The sequence below is a fragment of the Phoenix dactylifera genome, chromosome 11 (genome assembly GCF_009389715.1).
Source record: "Phoenix dactylifera cultivar Barhee BC4 chromosome 11, palm_55x_up_171113_PBpolish2nd_filt_p, whole genome shotgun sequence".
Classification (NCBI taxonomy): Eukaryota; Viridiplantae; Streptophyta; class Magnoliopsida; order Arecales; family Arecaceae; genus Phoenix; species Phoenix dactylifera.
The window spans coordinates 1,004,246-1,026,007 of NC_052402.1; the positions used below are offsets into that span (position 1 = coordinate 1,004,246).

At 36.4% G+C, this 21,762-nt stretch overlaps 1 protein-coding gene across 3 annotated transcripts; it reads right to left on the reverse strand.

Moving 5' to 3' along the window:
* Positions 1-1,307: 1,307 nt before the first annotated feature.
* LOC103709011 (protein SAP1-like) lies at positions 1,308-15,638 on the reverse strand. 3 transcript variants are annotated; one of them, XM_008794164.3, is made up of 16 exons: positions 15,156-15,638; positions 11,860-11,981; positions 11,676-11,764; positions 11,563-11,598; positions 11,049-11,142; positions 8,665-8,707; positions 8,474-8,574; positions 5,716-5,780; positions 5,048-5,544; positions 4,875-4,962; positions 4,671-4,775; positions 3,562-4,133; positions 3,289-3,427; positions 3,149-3,217; positions 2,399-2,524; positions 1,308-1,682 (listed from the first exon to the last, which is right to left on the reverse strand). In XM_008794164.3, exons 1-16 carry the CDS (start codon positions 15,371-15,373, stop codon positions 1,569-1,571), a joined length of 2,478 nt encoding a protein of 825 aa, XP_008792386.1. In that variant the 5' UTR covers positions 15,374-15,638; the 3' UTR covers positions 1,308-1,568. The 3 variants fall into 3 exon arrangements, with proteins under 3 accessions (XP_008792386.1, XP_008792387.1, XP_038987105.1); XM_008794165.3 differs by having other exon boundaries at positions 3,562-4,130; positions 15,156-15,634; XM_039131177.1 differs by lacking the exon at positions 15,156-15,638 and adding an exon at positions 14,578-15,032.
* Between the last annotated feature and the right edge of the window lie 6,124 nt (positions 15,639-21,762).

A 21,762-nucleotide genomic window follows, 5' to 3' on the forward strand; every position in this document is an offset into this window, starting at 1 on the left:
CAGATTGCCGGATGCGGGGTTGGATCGGGCAATATGATATCTTTTTATCCAGTCCGTATTCACCGAGCATCCAATCTGCCATTTCTTTCTTATTCTTTTTTACTTTTATTTGATTTCAATATCTAGAATGAAGGGCATATGGAGGGATCGCTTTGGAATGGTGCAATCTTATCCAAGTTTGCCGAGAAAAAAAAGAAAGCGATCTCAGATCGCCGAACTTTGAAGTATTTTTAGGGTTCGGCCCTTCAATCCCATATGTTATGGGATTTTGTTTTCACACAGTTAGAGATTGGACAAAGAAATATTAGAGTAAATTAGGAAAGGCGAAGGCCAAGCAGAGGGGTGTGGATCTCTAGAGTTGAGACCTCTCTAACGCTCATATCAAACCCTTCGGAGAGGAAACTCGGCCGTTTCAAAGGCGAGGTGTTGAAAAAATAATCCCCAGGAAGCATTTAGCTTTTGAACCGAAGTTTGTTCAAATTTTAAGTTGATAAGATCCGAAAGATTGTTCGAAGTTTGATTTGCAATTTTGCATAGACGGAATTATCTTTGAAAAGATTTTCTAGTTTTTGTAAAAGATGAAATCCAGGACTTTGCGTTTAGTGTTTTTTTTTTTTTTTTTTTTTTGAAGAAGTTGTTGCATGAATTTGGATTAGATAGAAAAAGATTTGATGTAGCAGTTTAGTGCATGATTTGTATTAAAATCAGAAGTAGATTAAGGACAAAAAAGTTGAAGTGTCGGGATGTTCAGCTATTTAGGAAATGGAACTGAAAATGCCTCTGCTCCATTTCATTTCATGAATGGTTGTACAACAAAATTATTATGGAATAGTGGAAAATGAGCAACAAGTTAAGAGTAGAAAAGGAATAAAGAAAGATACTCATAATTAGTAAATTCAACATAATCACCAAGTTGCTTCAAGCACATGCTTATAGTTTTCTTGAGATCGATCCAACAATCAAGACCTGCCATACTGGTAATGGGATTCTACGGTGCACCGTTTCTTGTGTCCAAAATATCGTCTTGGTTTCGCCCCCGTCTCTCACCTCTCTTAATCAAGTTATTAGTTGGCCTTTCTACTCTTTTTTATTTGGTATTTTTTGGTACGATACTTTTAAATTTGGCTGCAAGGTGGATATTTCTCCAATGCTTAATACGCTTCTGCGAAAAGCTTCGGAAGATCAGCCGCGCATTATGTGTAACAGAGGAAGCGATAGCTTCCCCCGACTTATTGAATTAACGAAAGAGCCGCGCTATATAATTTGAGAGTTCGTGGTGCATGGTCTCAATTGAAGCAACAAAACAATACAACAAATAACAACTATATACGCGCATACCAGATAATATATCATTTTGGAAAAATAGTACATCCTAAATGGGTATAAATTACCTCTGACATATAGCCATGCAACATTATACCAGTTTTCTATCTGCAAGCCCCACCACTACTGAAATGCTCGCCAATCCTGGAAGCCAACCAGCAACTTCATGGTCCCTTTGAACATCATCGATTGGTGATATTTAGGGGCGAATCTTGTTTCCACTGGTTTGTATATACATGTATGCTTTATAGGAAGTAAGATAACTGTTGCTTCTTTCTCGAGCCACCTTCCCCATGTAAATCATTCCATTGCTTTAGTTCACTCATCACAGAACCCTCAGCGGCAAAACTAGCAGCAACCTGCATTAGAAAATTTGGCAAATACATAGGCATGTTTACTGGCCATTAAAGTAATACCTGACTCTCTTCTTAATTAATCAATGAGAAAATATATTGTCTTATTTGAATATATATATGCATATAGAAATATCATCAGACAAGGTGAAAAGATAGAGAGTGCAGAATAGCATAGTTGATACAAAGAAAGAGAGATATGGATCACAGATGGGACAGATTTGCACACTAAAATGGTCATGAACGGCTCTTTAATCTGTCAGGAAAGTATGAGAATGCAAAGTTATAATGTTTAACCTCAAAGTTATTCCATAAATCTAGGAGTCCGGTCATGCATTGTAGCATATCCAGATTCAAACAGTGTATATTTGGAGTGAGGGCAAGCGTCTCAATCAGTTAGCATTCCTCATCAGAATGCAGGTTTTGTTGCAGCATGGGCATTGAAAGACACTGGTCCAGCTTATGGAACTCCAACTCATGACCAAAACTCCGCAAAAGCTTGTCCAGAATGTTGTCAGGCCACAACCAATGAGGGCAGAGGGCATACGCACATGCAGAGAGAGCATGTGCATGCCCAGATATGTGTATGCGCATGCATGCATGCATGCACATATATGTGTGTATCAGTGTGTGCATGTACATATATGTATCTATATGTTCATGTCAATGTGGATTGTGGACATGACTTTTGCACATGGAGCCACTAGAAAAAATAAACTCACCTGATTCTTTGCCTGCCTCAAGTCTTCCATGTTTAATGGTCTGAGGGTAATTGCTTGCTCGCCATCCTCTTCCCTATTTTCTGAACGCTCTGCTGAACTCTCTACTTCCTCAGCTTTCTGCTTCTCCTGAGACGAACGAATAACCATAATACATGAGTTCACAGCAATTCATCTGGGCCTCACATGTCATAAACAGGAATCAGTATCAGAGAAGTGGCCTATGGGACTTCAGTATAAAATTTAGTAAATATTTAAAGAAATGAAGATTTTTAGTAGAATTAGGCTTTTAAAAATTAATATAAAAAATCCTCTTAATGGATCAAGAGCAAACTTTAGAATAAAGTTTAGTAAACACCTTGATAAATGAACTATGCTTAAAAATGATATTTTTTTTTCCTCCTTGGTTCTCAAAAGGAGGAAAACAGAACAAGCAAATAGGTTGGATGTAGCCTGGAGCCTGAAATATTTTTGAGAACAGGATTGAGTTTAAAGTGAAACGAAATTTCATCCTCAATGGCATTCTAGAAAAAGTGGGCAGATAGACATATGTGATGTGCTTATCTGGAGAACCTCAAACTAGCAAGCCACAATTTTTTCAAAGAACAGGAGGGAAACATCCACACAGAAAGAAAAAAAAAAAAAAAATCTTATTCGAACAGAATTATCTGGCAAATTTGCTTGGTCGGCAATATTTCAAAATTGACACACTGGATTCTAGAAAATATTAATACAGAAGCTGTTAAGTCTTACCAGTTCCTTAAGCCTCTCTCTCTGAATTAGCTCTCTAACAGGGCGGTATGCTGCCGTCACACATAGGTTCTGCTCAACAATTGCCTCAAGTTAATCACTAAGCACTCCGTGATGCTAAATGCCACAAGAAACATACAAACCTTAAGATCGCTACCACTGTATCCTTCTGTCATGGTCGCAAGCTCCTTGTAGTCAAGTCCTTCTTCAACCTTTTCTTTTGACAAAAGTTTCCTTACAATTAACTCCCTGCTCTCCACTGATGGTAGTCCAACCATGATTCTGTCCGATAAGGAAATCAGAGTTGGGAAAAAGGCATGTTTTCATAACTAAGCAACTATATCAAGCTCTTGTGCAAGGCATGATGCAAATATAAAACCAAACATTATTCTCATAAGATATACAACCAAACAAACCTGCGCTCAAACCTCCTAATAATTGCTTCATCGAGATCAAATGGTCTGTTTGTCGCTGCTAGAACAAGGATTCTCTCCCCAGACTTTGTTAAGAGCCCATCCCAGTGGGTCATGAACTCGTTCTTGATCTTCCGCATTGCCTCATGTTCTCCCACCCTAGTTCGCTGCCCAAGCATGCTATCAACCTCGTCCACGAAAATGATTGCAGGGGCAACCTTAGCAGCCAGTGTAAACAAAGCTCTGACATTCTTTTCATCTTCCCCGAACCACTTCGACGTGATAGTGGACATTGAAACATTGATGAAACTTGCTCCAGCTTCATTTGCTATGGCCTTGGCTAGCATTGTCTTCCCAGTTCCAGGTGGCCCAAACAGCAGTATTCCTCTGCAAGGCTTCAGAAGGCCTCCATTAAAGAGGTCAGGACGTCGAAGGGGAAGCATCACTAGTTCCTGAAGAGATTCTTTGATTTCATCAAGGGCACCTATGTCATTAAACGTCACCCCAATTTCATTCGCTGGGATGACCTCTGGTCTGATCCGCTTTTCAAATTCATTGTCTGGAGAAACTTCCTGCTAAGAGAAAAAACAAAAAAAAATGGAGTTAATTAAGTTTGGCAGAATCTAACAACCATTTTCTAAATGAAGGGGACATGGGGGTTACCTTTGAGGACCTCAATCAAAAATAGGACAGCACAAAAGGTTCACTCTCAGTCTTTCATACCATTGATTACAATTAGCAAAACAACAACTCCAAAATTCACATATTTATGCAGAAAGAATGAATAAAGCATTGCATTCAAATTTCGTTTCTTCCTGAGAATATGTGAAAGATGGAACTCATCTTCTTAACCTTAAATCCTTTGACTTCTTTATCTAGATTCTTTTCTCAAGTGTTAAGGAATAGATGGACAGCGGGGGGATACTCTAGTCTGTTGAATCCAAGCTGCCCTGTTACATTATATATGAAATTGAAAATAAACTAATATTTAACAGAATTCTGCCTAATATAAAAGGTAGTCCATAAATTATTCTTACATGCATAACAGAAAAACGTTTAATCTTGTATACATCAGACTATCACAAAAGAAAGCAAGAAAGAAGAAAACTTACAGGTGCTTTTGGTGGTAGAGATGAACCCTCAGAATCTTTCACCCCTGGTGCCATTTTCTCAGCTTTTTCCACAGCTGCAGCTGCACCATCTTCATTTACAGCTTCCTAACAAACAAGCACGATATAAGTATAATATCATCTTTCAGCTAAGCAGAGCACTATACTGTTCACATTTTACAAGCCGATCATAAAGACCATGCATACCTTCCCTGACTCAACATTTGCCTCCAGCTTTATAGTGTCCTCACCAGAAAGCCTACTTTCTTGGAATATACTTAATCCATGGGACAAACTGTTATATGAACATGCAATAAGAGAAAAAGAGGGGGGAAAGGCCAATAGAAAACAAATTAGAAATTCACTATATACCAACTGACCTCTTCGAAGAAATGACAAGCTTTCCATTTCTGTATTCAGGCTCCTTGTTATTCATCAAATGGTAAGAAACAGCTGACACGACAATTTCCTCTATGTAATTACTGAGAACCATTGTATCTGCCAGGCAGATACAGCCCAAATCATCGCACGCAAGATCATTTGCCGCAAGCACCTCTGTAATGTGGTTTCTATTATCCTGAATTTGTATCATTTTCATGTCTTCCTCTAGCTGAGATTTCCAGCTAACCAAATGAGTCTCATCTTCTGGAGGCTTAATCTCTATATTGTAAGGGAACAGGCTATTGACCCTTCCATCCACATCTCTATAATCACTATCAGATTCCAACAATCTTGAACCAAGTATCAACACTGGTCCTGAAAGGTTTTTCAGCATTTTCTGAAATAAAGAATATATTCTTTGTGATCTGTACACAAGATTCTCAACATCCCTTACATATAGGACAATGGGATTACTTTTTGACACTGAAGCTAAGACCTGCACAGTGATCTCAAGATCAGAATCCTTCCAAGAGCTAGGCAATATCAAAATTAACAAAACCCCGAAGATTAAAAAAATGGAGCAATCAAAATAGTCATGCCACAAAATGTTTTCAGAATAAGGAAAGATAATACCATAGAAAGTAACAGGATAGAGTAAAAGAAATACCTTGTAAAGTGATTGTAGAAGAACCTTGTCACCAAAAGACCAGCTGCTGGTGCGTTTGAGAGGAGCTGAGAAATTAGTCAATCCATAAGAAACTGATCAAAAGATACAATTTTCAAATGAATTCTAAATATCATGCATTCCAAACACATGGCCAACGAAACAGTTACAAATAAAAGATTACGCAGGTAGTGTGTCATTTATAGCCATAACAACCATCTCTTGAGTATTAATTAATGTTCTTTCCAAATAATACTTGTTCAACAATTTGATGACGGTGACATATTATAGTGTCCATCTCCTCCTCAACACAAAATTGTAAGCTGGGGCTGTGGGCCAATACCAAAATCGAAGATAATGAACTCAGAAGAAGATCAACCCTCCCCTCCCCCCCACCCCCAACCCCCACCACCACCCAAAAAAGAAAATCATGTTTACCTTTCAGAGGTCATCATATCTTGCATCTTCCCAGCAGTAACAGCCACAACTCAAAGTCAATTGCTAAAAGAACAGTATGTTACTTTAGAAAATCCTATTGGCCTATCTTGGTTTCTATATCATTTGACTAGCATCACATGTCTAAGATTGCTTTAGGTTTTTTTTTATTTAAATACATATAATTTTAAGGTTAATCCATATGGCCATTTCTTCTAAGATTGCTTAGTAAATCTCTTTTGGATAGGGCTGCTCGAGCCTTTATTTCTTGTGTTAACAAGGCGCTTAAGGGGCTAACTAGTCAACTCCCTTGTGAGTGTTAACAGGACCAGTTACTTGCCCCCTTGGTAGAATTTCTTTTTTCTTTATATGTCCTAGATCCACAAGGAACCCAGTAAATAAATATAAGAAGGTTACCTTCCCCATGTGCCATTGACTTAATTTGAAATAAAACTTGAGAGACTTCCATGGTGATGACTTTATTCATTGAAGTGATGATTTATCAATATTTAGATGAGGATTCCCCCATATACTTATTGGTGGTTACTAGTAAAGTTATCCTTTTCTAACTAATTTGATACTTCAAGCCCCCCGTTTCCTTAAATTAGACTATTAAAATCATCACCTAAAGCTTAATTCCCAACTCCTTGATATCATCATTACATATTCTTATATTTAGCTTGCCCTTTGTCCACCTCCATAATTCATGTTTAAACTAAATTGGCTTGATTGATCAAAGATCCTCATCAACACTTCATCCAAACCATGGATCCCCCGCAGTTCTCCAAGATATCCACACTAAAATGTCCATAAGAAAACCATCCTCATGCGTCAACTAAAACCTGAAAACAAATCAAGTTGTGAATCTCAGCAGCTGTTACATAATTTTTATTGCAATACATAATCATCCATCAAACCAAAGAGATATTTTCTCCGTGCTATCCTGCATCAATTTGATATAAGAAGGTTGAGTTGGTTGACAATAGCCAAGTGAAGCAACAACTTATGTGGCAGCATGATGATATCCTTAAACTACTTGCACAAGTTATTGGCAACATGCATGTGTTAACTTGAATGATTAGACAGAGTCAAGAATCCAAGAGGGGAGAAGATCAGCTAGGCCTACGAACATTGAAGAATACCTTCCATATCGTGTTAGTTGTCGTGATTACGTTTTGTAATTTATGCAACACTCATATTCCTACAATCACTCATATTCCTACAATCCTGCGGGAGAATGACCCAATCACTCCATCAAAAAGCAGTGCCATGTTTCTTTCAAGATCAGAATTTACTATCTGATGATATTGGTGGTGTGGTCAATAAGTGATTCATGAAGGCAAGGTGAAAACTGAAAAGCACATGCTTTCATGTCCAAGGCTAAAGGCTGTTGAAGCTGATGAAAATTAGGAAGGTGCACTGAAAAAAGGACAGACAAATCATGTATAAGCTATAATATGGATCTTATGTGGCAGTTTGAGGCCCCAAGAAATGAGGGAGGCACATGCTAGCCCTACTGATAGAAGAAACTATGACATTGCAAAGAAGAGGAGTATCAAAAATAAGAAAACCAATTATAATATTCATTTTCTCCAATTTTCCCTGTAAACTAAAAGAGTAACATGCAGGTGAATCCAATTCTTCAGGATGCCCCAAAGAAAACATTCTAATATCATAAATCAAAAGTAATCTCAGGGAGCGAAGCTAAAAAGTCTTGTCAAAAGTTGCAAATTGCAATAACTTTTTTCAGGTTTACTTTGAAGATAAGTTGTCCCTTCTCAAAAAAAAATATGGACACCCTTAACTGTTAAATAGACCAACTAATTTATCTTTTATTCATTTTTTTCTGAAGATGCATAACAAACGGTGAAGAATATAGGGTTGAAAAGACCAGGGTTGGTTGGCAACCAGGCATCATTTTTTTATAAAGGAAAACTTTGTTCTATTGCAGGAAATGTCTGTCTTCGAATCTGCAGCTAAGAAAGAAAAACAAGACATCTGAAGAAGTAATTTCACAAACAAAAATGATGATCAAACAATGAGAAACATAGTTAATCTTGTCCGCACTTTTATATAGACAGATATACTTATCCCATGCTGATGAGTTGTTAAAATAAATTATAAGTGATCATTAGCAATGAGTAATTCACAAATTGATCCAAATTTCAAAGATTTGGAGGCAATGTTGACAATTTAAAAGTTTTCTGATATGATCAGAAAACCTAAAAATAATATTGTCTCTAGTATGTAAATTGGTTGTGCATTCATTCTAACAGTCAGAAACATAATATATTTTGATGGTCCTACAAATACTAAGTGCAGTAACCTGGATTTACAGGAGCACATTGTGATGTAAGGCCATTCATATCAGCTGAGACTGATGCATTTTTACGAAGCCCAGGCATGCTGCTATTGCTATCTGATGCCCTGAAAAAAGGGAACATATAAGTAAAAAATGGTAAAAGAATTATCCATGTTGGATGTTACCAATAATTCAGCAAGTATCAAACTTTATACCTTGGCCTTAACTCTAAACTGCTGCTTTGCCTACGCAATGATCCTGCAATAACTCCTACGAGTTAGAATTAACAAAAAGAAGGCAAAACATTGAGAGAAAATCATAATCTGACAAGAAAATATATGAAAAATAAATACATTATGGATGAAACAAATTATAAATCACAATAAATCCTTCAGCTAGATATGATGACAAATGAAATAAAGGTGATTAGTTCAACTGACCACTGGTGTGATAAGTGACAGAAACACATAAGAACTTAAATATCTCTGATGATCTAGGCAAATACTTAATTTCCTAGATAAAATCTGTTAGAAAGTTTTTTGTGAATATTTATGGGAGAAAATAAAAGAAATGTGTAAAAAATAGAGATAAATCCCTAAAATGTCTGAATATTAGATACTTTAGATTTTCTTTTCTTTCGATGAAATGTGCAGAAACCATAAAAGGTCTAAATTCTCACATTACATCAATGATGATGAGGATGATGATGATGCAAAAGGAAAAAGGGATCTGATAAATAAATGTCTCATGGGCAAAACTAATATAGAGCTGTTTATGCAACCGTTTTGTTTATGTGCACAATAATGTTTGTGCCTCTTTCTAGACGACTCCCTGATAGTGCATGTTAGTTATATGTTTAAAGATTCTGCTTTGCAAGCTAGGTATCAAGCATGGGGTCCAAAAAAGTTGTAATGAATCTACAACCAGTGTAGCTCATAAATTGGTTCAGCATGATATGGCCAAACACATAAAAGATGGTAGTTATTTCATTAAAGAAAGAGTTGGCAATAGAGACATTATTTATAAAGAGGAAGGATCAATTACAAAATGAAGCATAATAGGCATCTGTGCACCTGCTTACAGAATTCTGTGATACACGGGATGGGAGAGGAGTTAGTTTAATCAATTTCTCTGCGTATCTTGAGTTTGTAACATATGATGCATGATTTGAATATTCAGTGTAGCATCTTCTTTCCTTTCTTCTATCTCTTACCTATTAACTAAATCCTACAATTTCACTTATATGTTTACCAAAAAGCACCATCATGGATCCCACTAAGCTTTCTAATGACCAAGCTACCAATTCGCCCTTTCCATCTCCAAATCCTTTACAACATTATTTCAGTTCACCAACACACGGAAGTGCAAACTACCAGACTATTTATCACACCCACATAATTACTCAACCCTAAGGATCTTAAATGAAATAAAATATAAACAATTTATAGAGGTAGAGAAACGAAATAACAAAAAAATATTAATTTACTTCTCCACTTGGCACAAATATTATTCCTGATGTGGCCCAAAATAAGATCAGCCAATCGGGAGATGATAGGTGGCACAGATAGGGACTAGTTTCAGCCAAACTTGGATTCATGAGCTGATCTAGATAAGGAAAGTTCAAATAGCTCTCCACCCAGCTATGGACTCTAGAGCCCAACTCCAGTAGAAAATGGCCTCTTCATCTATAAAAGGAGGCCCAAAGATACCGCATACGCATCACACAAAAAAACAATACATACATTCTACTCTCTTTCCACTTTTCTGGTCTCCTCCTTTCCCCTTGCTTTTCTCTAGAGCCCAGTCTGACTTAAGCCCTCCGGGGGCCCCTTCTGGATTAGCTCCAACGGCCTTCGAGTTCTATTTCTCTCCCTATCTGTAGGATAGCAAGCATGGCTCCTCTTTCCGGAGAGCAGATCCATCAGTAGCCTTCCGAGCACCAAATCGGGTTTTGGCAGCAACAATTCCCATAACAACTAGTCAGTCATCTAAGACTCTAAGATATGTTAATATTTTTACAGACATATCTTTCAGATAAATCTATGCTTATGCACTTGACATGCTTCATGAGCAACTTTTACCAACAAAGTCACACCCCCTGCAAAGGCACTTCGCATATTAGCAGTTTTCCCTTCACTAGGTTTGTACCGAGCCCACTGGCTTATCTGTTGGTCTGCAATCTTTTAAACTCATTGGCCCACAAGAAATGGTGTAAAGTGTAAACTATTATCTCCGATATTTCTTGAATACAAGATAAATAAATCCATCTGATCTCAGTATCTCTATAATCAGACCAAGAAATAGCAAAAAAAAAAACTAATTTGTCTTCCTCCTTGGGTTCTTTGGCCAAAAGTTTAGAGTACACAGATATGGCTAGCATTGGAGCTTTTCTTGAATCATATATTTATGATGCAATCGAGCTATCCATGCATTCATTCAAGTAAATATATAATGACAGAAGAATTATCAGCCTGAAGAAGATGTATCATATCATGAGAAAGAAGAAGAACAAAAAGCATTCACTCAACAATATAAAAACAACACAAACTCATGTATATAGGGTCTTTGGAGCATGAAGTAAATATTCCTACATTAATACCTTTAGGTTCCTCCCTCTGCAGAAGGATTGAAACAGATCCAAGTAAACTAGAAATTCTCTCCAAAGTTGCCTCAGATACAGATCTTCTAAAAAACTGCAGAAAAATAAATGCACCTTGTGAGGATATATCATAATGAGATTTAAGTAACCTCTCCAAGAAAAGCTTGATTCTACATGTAAAAATGAATGATTCTACAGCAGAGTAAAATTTCATTATAATTGTAGAACTGTACCAATGACTAGAAAATGTATATGTATGTATATGTATGTATGTGTGCATATGCACTACTTGCATGAAGATAACATATAAGAACAATATCAGCACATGTCTTCATGTCTTTATAAAGAAAGGGGGTAAAAAAGAAATTAAATAATCGTAGAGTGATAAAATATTTTTTAGTTCCTAAATTTTACTCCAGATAATAAAGTAAATCTACTTGACTATAAGTTGTCTGTGCCCTATTCATCAAAAAAAAAAGACTATACATTGTCTGTGTAAGTTTAGAATTCTTACAGAATCTTTATTGGAACTGCCATATTTGCTCTGAATCTGTAACCAATTGCCCAATGATAAATCAAAATCATAAATATGTAGAAACAAAGAAAACTATGACTGTATCCACTGACCTTGAGTGAGAAGTCAGTCACATCTAGCAACAACAATTTGGCCTCAAAGTAATGGGCTAGTGCCTTGGCAAGCATTTGTTGGTAAAGCTCTTCAAACAAAGATCTCTTGAATTAGTCCAAGCCTATAAATATATTTCAAATACTTCAAATCTAACCAAATATGAATATATTGCATATAAAGTACCTGCAGGGCCTGAGAGCAAAATGGCTCGACTTGCGGGAGAAAGGTTTCGGGTGTACTTTGACAAGTCCACTTGCTTCAGGTGAACATAGGCTGCACTTGTTAGTATAGCTCGGGTCTGTTCACTGACATCAACATCATGAAGGCTAAGCCATCAGAATAAACAAAACAGAAGCATTACACTATATATATACAATATCATTAAAACCTCTGGCAGATGGAAGACATAATCAAAAGTAATGTCATATGACCAGAAAGTTAAGGCTCACAATCTAAATCAGGTGAGATTAGATATATCAAATGACCGAAAATCCATTAATTCTTGGGTTTAAAATTTTTTTTTTAAGAAAAGGCATTGGTGAAATTCTGTCACACAAATCATCACCTAATGCTAGTTGATTCAAGTACTTTTAGGATCAAAAAGCAAATAAAGAATAAGAGAAAGCTGCATCACATAATCTAATCTTAAATAATTAATAGTATAACTGTGAAATATTACAAGTTCCAATTTCTACATCGATGTTACAAAAAAAACTTGTCCCATACTGGGTTAAAAAAAAAAAGCAGGCAAGTGTGAGAGTAAGAGTGAGTGCGTGAGAGAGAGAGAGAAGCAAAAACTCAAATGAATTTTTTTTGTACCCTAGAGGAAATATAGAAGATTCTATTCAACTAAAAAATCAGTAGTTAACTAAGAATTGATATTTGAGGGAAAGAATATTGAATACGAGTATATCATATCAGCAAGCTTCAGCCCATCTTTATGGGTTAATTTCTAGACCTTAGACTCATCTCATCTTTTCAGGTCAACATTTTAAATTCTTATTCATTCTTTCATTATCCTGATTCTGAATCAAGTGAAGTTTCAACTTTCATCCAAGTCATCTCATGTCTACTCCTGTTTTCTAGCCATGCCACATGACTCTGAGATTTAATCTTTCATGTCATCAAGGGTTCCTTCAATTTTCAATACTCAGTTACATCAATTCCTTTTTTTTTTTGGGTATGATTCTTAAGCAATCACCTGTTCCAATTATATAAGAGTGAAAAAAATAATAAACGGATCATCATGCATGTGATTGTATAATTGACGCATTTAGCCATTTATCTTTCCATATAATGAAGTTAAATTGTGAGATCTGACATAAATAATATAAGAAATGAGACCGACCACAGGACCTGGTTAATGACTCCCCCCCCCCCCCCCCAACAGATAAGCATTAAAGTGAAGGTAAAAAAAGGGTTGTCTAGTGACATCATTGAGTGCATTTAATATGAGCTCATATGTCAGCTAATGGGGCATATCGTGACCAATACTTAGTTAACCAAGCCAGTCAAGAAAAGAGAATCACTGTCATTAGGGTTAGCCAGTAGCAACTCAAGAACACGTTTAAACTAGATGAACGTGTGCCTTTGCTTTTGACATAGCTTTTTCCGCTCACACGTTCATCTAGTTTAAACGTGTTCTTGAGTTGCTACTGGCTAGAAATAGGTTTAAGGCCTATTTCTAGCCAGTAGCTTTTTCAGTAAATAAGCTTTAAGGCAGCTTTCACAATGCTCGAAATAGGTCACTTTTTTCTCAATTTTTTTTGTTGTTTTCTTTCCTTTTTCTCGAAAAGAAAACTTGGTCAAAATTCACCAATTTCTCTCATGCCAAGTATTCAGTATAACCAATTTGTGCTGTCATATGTGGATTGGCAACAGAAAAAGTACTAACCAGGAGCTTATGGGGCAATAGATATTAGTTATTAGTGCATCAGTTGTTTGAAAGTTTTAACTACTATGTGTACAAAAAGTGTTCTTAGATTCCAAATTCAATTGCCGCTAGAGGAGGCTGCCTCTCACAGTCTCACTCTATCCAAATTACTTATTTTATTGGCATAAATAAACGATATCATTTGCCAAGTGGCAACTTGCCTTGTATGATTTCTGTCAGTAAAAGGGAAAAAAGATATAGCTAAATTAACTAACTTAGACCAATTCAAAATGACAAAACTATAGTAAGACAAGGAAAATTGGTCTGCACTGTTTATCTTATAACAAAATGTAAGAAGAAAAGAGGCGGAAGAAAGTGTAGCAAAAGATAAAAGACAGGGAAGAGAAAAGCAGAAGGGTTGGGAAAATGAGAGAGAAGTGACATTACACAAAAACTCCACTTTGAAGACTATATAAAAATCCAATAGGTTAGGTAATATGAGTCATCTTCAAATAAATTTCCATCAAAACCACTTCTATCAAATTAGCAATACTATAGCAATAAAAACAAAGTCCATATGAAAAGAACAAAAAAAAAAATATTTTTGAAAACAAATAAAGAAAGCTTGAATCAGATTATAAAATGTGCAATTTCCATGGATCACGGGCATCCTATTCAAAAGCAAGAATGATCCTTATCATCAAAGCCACAAAGCTACCATTTTACTATGATTCACTAATCACCTTTAAGATCCATCTGTTATCCATTATTAAATTTACTATCAGCTGTCATACTACTGTCAGACCCCCAGCATGATCCACACCATATTCATCGATCCACCTTACAGTAAAGAGGCTACGAAGACCATATATATGTACAAAATTCCAGTCTAATTCTGACAAAAACATAAATAAATAAATGCAAAGTGAAGGCAGATATGGGTCGAGAACGCATGACTTGTATTTAGTATTCCAATTATTGCCAGCGCCACTCTTCTAAAAGAAGACATGGAGGATGAGTGTACTCACTCAATCAGAAAATATGTTAATTACAAGCACCCGACCCAAGTTTGAGCCGCAGGAACAGAGTTTCCTATTCAAGATAAATTAGAAAAAAGAAAAAAAATCATGAGAAGAACGGCAGAATACAAATAAAGATTGTATTTTAAAAAGAAGATTGTGATTTGTGAACATGATCAGAAGAAAACCCATTAAACCTAAAAATCCCATTTTTTTCTCAAAATAAAGCTAAAATGGAATACTGTGGCATTAAATAAAGGAATCAGAGAATGAAGAACGCCTCCTTTCCCAAGGCCCTCGTGATGCAATTAATATCTTAACGTCAATCAATGTAACATCAAACAACGGAATCTTGAGGTTGAAAAGAATCAAGAGCGGCTAAAATATAGCTAAATCGAAAACCCTTGAATTAAATAGAGGAATCGGGGAATCAAGAACGTTTTCCCTTTCGAAGGCCCTCGCGATGCAATTAATATCTTAACGCCAATTAATGTACCATCAGAATAACGGAATCTTGAAGTGCAAAAGAATCAAGAACGGCTGAAAAATAACTAAAAAAACTTTTTTTAAAAAAAGGAAAATTTCACCTGAGGTAATAAGGGAACTCATCGAAGGTAACTGTGCTGGCCCTCCCGTCCAGGACCTGCCTCATTAGCTCCTTCTCGATGTTCTCCGCCGTCACGCCGGCCGAGGAGTTCGCCGGCGCCACCAATTTTCCGACCGTCTGCCCGGAGACCAGCCCAAGTCCCACCCCGACGCCGAGCCCCAGCCCCACGGCCGACATGAGTATATGCTTCTGGTCCATCTCCTCCTCCCTCCGGAACTCCGATATCTGTGGAGAAAAATCGCCGTTTCACCGGGACTCCTCCTCCCCTCTCCACGCTCTAACATACAAAGATCCGACCAAGAACCAATCTCCTCGTCGAGTTTCCGACGGATTTCAACTTCCGGGAACCGGCAAAGAAAGCGAAAGCGAGAAATGCGACGGGTTTTCCTTTCTTTTTCTCGGAGGTCTTTTCTTACGGTGGTGGGCGATCCGGGGTGCTCTATTTATAGATGCGGCTCTTGCGGAATCCGAGTTCTAGAAAATAGCCGGAAAGGGAGGTGCGCGTTGGCGGTCGGAAAAAGGACTTAACGCGGGAAGCGGAAAGAGAGGTGGGGATCGGTAGCCGCCGTTTCTTTCTTTCCGTTTCCTTCCTTTGCCCCATTCTCTTGATTTAACGGGGACCGGGACGGTGTCGTCCGGGCGGCCTGGAATTGACGTATCCTCTGCGAATTTTGACGTGTTTTTGACGCCGGCCCAAAGAGACTGAGGTATCGGATCCGGGTCATGCTATGAAGCCCCAGTAGTTTACCCCGCAAAATCTCTCCAACGTGACAACAGATGATTGGTGCGTTTCTTTTTTAAAATCTGATTTTACCCTCGACATGCCGACGCCACATGAGATGGGAAAGCGGGCAAGGCATGGCACGTCATCACTTGTCACTAAAATGCCTGCGTTCTCTGGCTACGTTTGCTCCCGAGGCTTGATTGGAGCTCTGAACTTTAACCGATGTTATGGATTAGGTAGTTAGGTATTAGATTTCTTTTCTTCTTTTTTTTCATAAATCAAAACATCCTGTGCTCTCTAATGAGCAATGCTATATGAAATTAGTGCATACGGCATGGAGGGTAGTGGAGTATAGAGTTGACATAGGTCCAAGCAACTCTTTCTATGGATAAAAAGAGCGTTCCAAAAAAAATTCCTTATCTCATACATACTTTACTAATTTTGTTTTCTAATATTATTTTTTATTTGTTAATTATTTACATTGAACAGGATTAAATATAGCATAATGATGGAGTAGCGGCTAAGATGAGTTAGACTTTGGTGAAGATACTTCTTTTGGGTTTGATATCAAATGCTTTAATCTTTGTTCATCAAAATTTCTCCATTATACCTCTTTTTGCAACATGTTGTCTTTTTCTAATACATGCTACATATTAATTTTTTTTTGCATGAATATTCTCTTATATATTATTCAAGAATCACCAAATAACTATAATTATGTCCACTGAGATAAAAAAATGGAGGGAATGAAATAAACTAATAAAGTTGCGATTAGGATAACAAAGAATCACCTCAAATCTTCTGGAGAATATTCTTAGCATTTTCTAATGAAGTTTGCTAGAGTGCAAGTAGGAAAATTGTATTCTATACATTTAGATCGCCAATTATGTCATAATACTTGGTGTCTTTACTGCATATTATATGTGCAATCCACCAAAGTATCCAAAATAAGGTTGTGACATTTTTAAGAGATTCAGTAGAAGCTTGCTTTAACTATAAATGCCCCTGACTGTTCTAAAATATACGCGCAATAAATTAGTGAAATCCATGCAGAATAACCCTGGAACTCATATATATCTTTGATGTAACTAGACTACTTCTTAAAATTACATGATTATATTGAGATACATGCATCTTATAAGACAGTATATATAGCATTTATGCACCATTGCTGATAAAAAATAGTAGGAATCACGTTAATCAACAATGCTATCTTGATTTCTACAAAAAAATTATTTATGCATGTTGTTTATTTCTTTTTCATTTTTATATTTAGTGTGATGGATAAATCATATATTTTCCATACAATGTTAGGCAAATCTTAATAAACATATGTTTGTAGGGAAAAAAATACAAAACCCTTTCATGCATTTTTATTTTAACTGTGCTTTTACTTTTAATGCACTTCTTTTATTTTTATAGAAATCTAAACTAATTGAGATATGTTTTAATAATATATATATATATATATATATATAGTGCTATATGGAGGAAAGCTTAGGTAGGAAGCATCGGTTACTTATCTTGCTCTATTGAAGTAAAGGAAAATAATAATTTGGTAATTTAGAATATACTAGTTGATATTGGATAGTATACGTTCAAAATAAGAAATAATTGTTAAACCTAGCTATACTCACCCAGGGGCGGCTCAATGCATTTGGGGGCCTAAGGCGAACTTTCTAAGAGAGGCCTTTTTTTTAAATAATAATAATAATAATAATAAATTTTAATAAGTGCAAAATATTTTAAAAATTTATTTAAAAATAATCCGTCTAGCTTTTTGAGATGCAAAATTGCTAATCAAACTTTTGTACTCAAGATTCATTAAAATACTATTTTCAATCGATAATATAGCTAATCCATTTAATCTTTCTTGTGACATAGTTGACCGCAAATAAGATTTTATCAACTTTAATTTTGAAAAACTTCTTTCAGCAGAAGCAACTGTTACAGGTATTGTTAACAATATTCTGTAAGCAATGCATGCATTTGGAAAAGAATCTGTTTTTTTAATAAAACTTAAAGTATCAATAGGGGTACAAGTTTCTATTTGTAAAATTTCTTTTAAAACGTTTAACTCTGAAAATAGATCAAGACCATCAATATCAGAATATTCACCATGCTTTAAATAGTTTTCAAGATTAAGACAACACCTTTTCAAATTCTCTTCATTCAAAGATTTTAACTTTCTAAAATTAAACAAAAAACCAAAAAAATCTTCATATATGGTGAATTGTTCAAACCTACTTTGAATTGAAGAAATAGCTTGATCTACTACATATAAAAAGTAATCAATTCTAAAAGATTCTTCAGCTGATCTTATTGTCTCATCATCAGTATTTTCATTAAATTGTTTTTTTCTACGGATCACACGTTTTTCACGAAATGTAGGTTCAATTTCCATTTCATTTGCAATTTCTTTAGATGAATTCAAAGCATTCATAAATCCATTTTCTCTATAACTTTTTAAATAAGAAAGAAGACCTTTTAATTGATCTATAGCAACATCAATATGCATGTCTTCAGATTGTAAATTCTTACTAACTGAGTTAACAGCAAACAATATATCGTACCAAATATTCATGCCTAATAAGAATTCAAAATTTTCAATCTCATATGTAGCTAAACATATGGCTTCACTCTTTATTTTAGGATCTTCACTAGTTTCCGCTAATTGAATTAAGGCATCTCTTATTTTAGGAGCTTGATGTTTAATTGCTTTGACACTTTCAATACGACTTTCCCAACGTGTTTGTGATAAAGGTTTAAGAGTTAATGTAGATACATTATCTTGTAAAATTTTCCATCGTTTTGTAGAAGAAGAAAATAAGGTATAAATTCGTTGTATTACTCCAAAAAAAGATATAGCCTTAGGACATGAGTTAGCAGTATCACATAATACTAAATTCAAGTTATGACATCCACATGGTGTGTAAAATGCTCTAGGATTTATATCTAATAATCTTTTTTGTACACCTTGATGTTTTCCTTTCATATTAGATCCATTGTCATACCCTTGTCCTCTTATATCATTAACCTCAAGTTTATGTTTTTCTATTATATTTATAAGTTCATTAAAAAGGCCCTTTCCAGAGGTATCATCTACTTCTAAAAATTCTAAAAAATATTCTTCTACTTTTACTGGACTTGTTGAAGTATCTACACATCTTAAAACTAGGGTCATTTGTTCCTGATGGCTTGCATCAGGAGTGCAATCAAGTATTACAGAAAAGTATTTTGCTTCTTTAATCTTTTTAATTATTATAGCTTTAATTTCAGACGCTAATATTTGAATCAATTCATTTTGAATATTATGACCTAAATAATGATTGTGAATTTCACCATGTTGAATGCGTCGAACATGTTCTTGCATTACTGGATCAAATTCTGCAATCGTTTCAATAAAACTTAGAAAATTTCCGTTATTGCTTTGATAGATCTTTTCATTCTTTCCTCGAAATGCTAAATTATTTTTTGCAAGATTTTTTACAACAGCAATAATTCTCAATAAAACTTTTTTCCAATGATCCTTCTCTTGATTTATTTGTTCTTGGAGACTTTTATCAATTGTCTTATTTTTTATCAATCTCACTTCTATATCAATCCACCTATTCATGTTAATGATATGCTCATTAGTTGTTTCATGACTTTTAAGCTTGATACCTAGATTTTTCCAATCCCTACTTCCTTCATTGACTAATTGACTCGTGCTAGACTTTGAATCAAATAATTTACAACAAAAACAATATACCCTATCCAAATCCTTTGAATACACTAACCATCTTCTATCATATTTTTCGCCATTAGGTAACTTACGAATATAATGTATAGTAGAAAAGTGTCTATTATTTTCATCCCTAGGAAAATGAAGATCATAATCTCTAATTGGACCTCTTTCTGCTAATAGATCTCTCAACTTTGTATCAATATTTTTCCATTGACCAGGATCATATATATTTATAGAAATAGAACTAGTTTCATTAAATTCTACACTATCCTTATTTATCCTATCTTCATCTAATTTCTTATTGTGTTCTTCACTAGATATTGTTTGGTTGTCAATCTCAATTTGTTTCGTTCTTTTTATATCATCTTCTAACTCTATTTCGTTTTGAGTTGAACTTGATGTAGTGTTTTGTTTATTTGTGACAATAAATCTATCTAAAGCACCTTTTTGAGATTGAATGAGTTTTTCGATTTTTCTTTTCTTTTTGAGTTTTTCATACCCACATTCAAATTTTCTATTAGACATTTGAATCCAAAAATAATATTATCAAACCAAACAATTAAGACAATCACTACAAACAAATCAAAATAGAATAGAGTTGAAAATGATAAAACCCGAAATGCCAATAGAAGGGGTGCCGGACTCGACGACGAACTCCAGTCCCAACAAGCGGTGCCGGACTCGACGACGAACTCTGAACTCAAATCCCAACAAGCGGTGCCGAACTCAATTTTAATGGAGACCCTAGACATGAAAAACTATTATCAATTTTTAAGAATAGACATAAAATTTATTTTCAAGAATCCGACAATAAAAATTTTGATAGCATTGAAATATAAATAGTAAAGTGGAAATGGGTGCCGGGCTGCCGGCTGCCGGCACAGTTCCGGCAGCCGGCACATTCTGCCCAAAAAATAATTAATAAATCCCCCGTTCCCCAGTGCGTGGTTACCCTCAGGCCAGATTTCAATCACAACAGACATCATCTTCTCAAAAGAATAAAAAAAGTTGCACGGGACTATATCAAAGAGTTTGAGACTCAAAATCTTTCATACATATCATAAAGTGAATTTCTATTGACTATACAGCATACCGATGAATTCAGAATGTAATGCTTCAAGAATCTAAAGATAGCAAGAATGCCAAGAAAGGCCATAATTTGGGAATGGAATGCAATACTTTGGGGAAACACAATGCTATCGATGCATTTCCATCTTACAAGAATAATCAAATTGATTACACTTTACAGTGGCACAAAGCCACAAACTGTAAGAAATCCCCACTCCCCAGACGGCCAGACCCAGACTGCCAGACAGGCAGACACCCAGGGGCGGAGCCGCGGAAACAAAGGGGAAAACGGAAAACAGGGGCGGAGCCGCTGAAACAGGGGCGGAGCCGCGGAACGGAAACAGGGGCGGAGCTGGACTGCTGGAGAAGCCAGAAGGAGAAGGAGAACTCACCTGAAACAGGGGCGGAGCCGCGGAACGGAAACAGGGGCGGAGCTGGACTGCGGAGCCGCGGAGGGCCGAGAACGAGAAGGAGACCTCAGACCTGGAGAAGAGACGCCGGCGTCAAGTCTCAAGAACCGATTTATCGAGATTCGAGGAACGGGAAGCCGGGAAGGAAGAGGAAGAACTGTTGAGTGACTTGAGGATTAGGGATTTAAGAACTCAAGGATGAAGAAGAAGACGCCGTCCACTTTGGTTATTTGGGATTTAAGAAGCAAGAAGACGGTGGCGTGCCAGGCGGATGGTTGGATGGAGAAGACGGGCTACCTAGTTGGCTACGCTAGGGCTTGGGCTAGTTGGCTACGCTAGGGCTTGTTGCCGTTGGCCTGGAAGGCTGGATGCCGGTTGCGGAGGACCGTTGGTCGCTGGCTCGCTGCCCGCTGGTCGCTGGCTCGCTGTCGCTGCCCGCTGGTCGCTGGAGGAGCTCGCTGGGCGGAGGCCGGAGGCGGAGGCCTTCCTTTGGTCCGAGGCCCTAGGCGACCGCCTCGATCGCCTAGGGCTCGGGCCGGCACTGTACTCACCAAATGCAATGTTACTTGGCTACTTGTTGCTATTTATCAAATTTCAATTAATTTTTTTACTTGGCATGATAATTTGGCATTTCAAATCATTGCATGTAACGGCTACT

Excerpts from the sequence above, each read along its gene's own strand:
- LOC103709011 (XM_008794164.3), bottom strand. The coding sequence starts at position 15,373 with ATGGACCAGAAGCATATACTCATGTCGGCCGTGGGGCTGGGGCTCGGC. Across the intron at positions 11,982-15,155 it reads GAGTTCCCTTATTACCTCAG|TGAACAGACCCGAGCTATAC; the intron begins GTGAAATTTTCC and ends TGTTGATGTCAG. Across the intron at positions 4,963-5,047 it reads CTTGTCATTTCTTCGAAGAG|TTTGTCCCATGGATTAAGTA; the intron begins GTCAGTTGGTAT and ends TTCATATAACAG.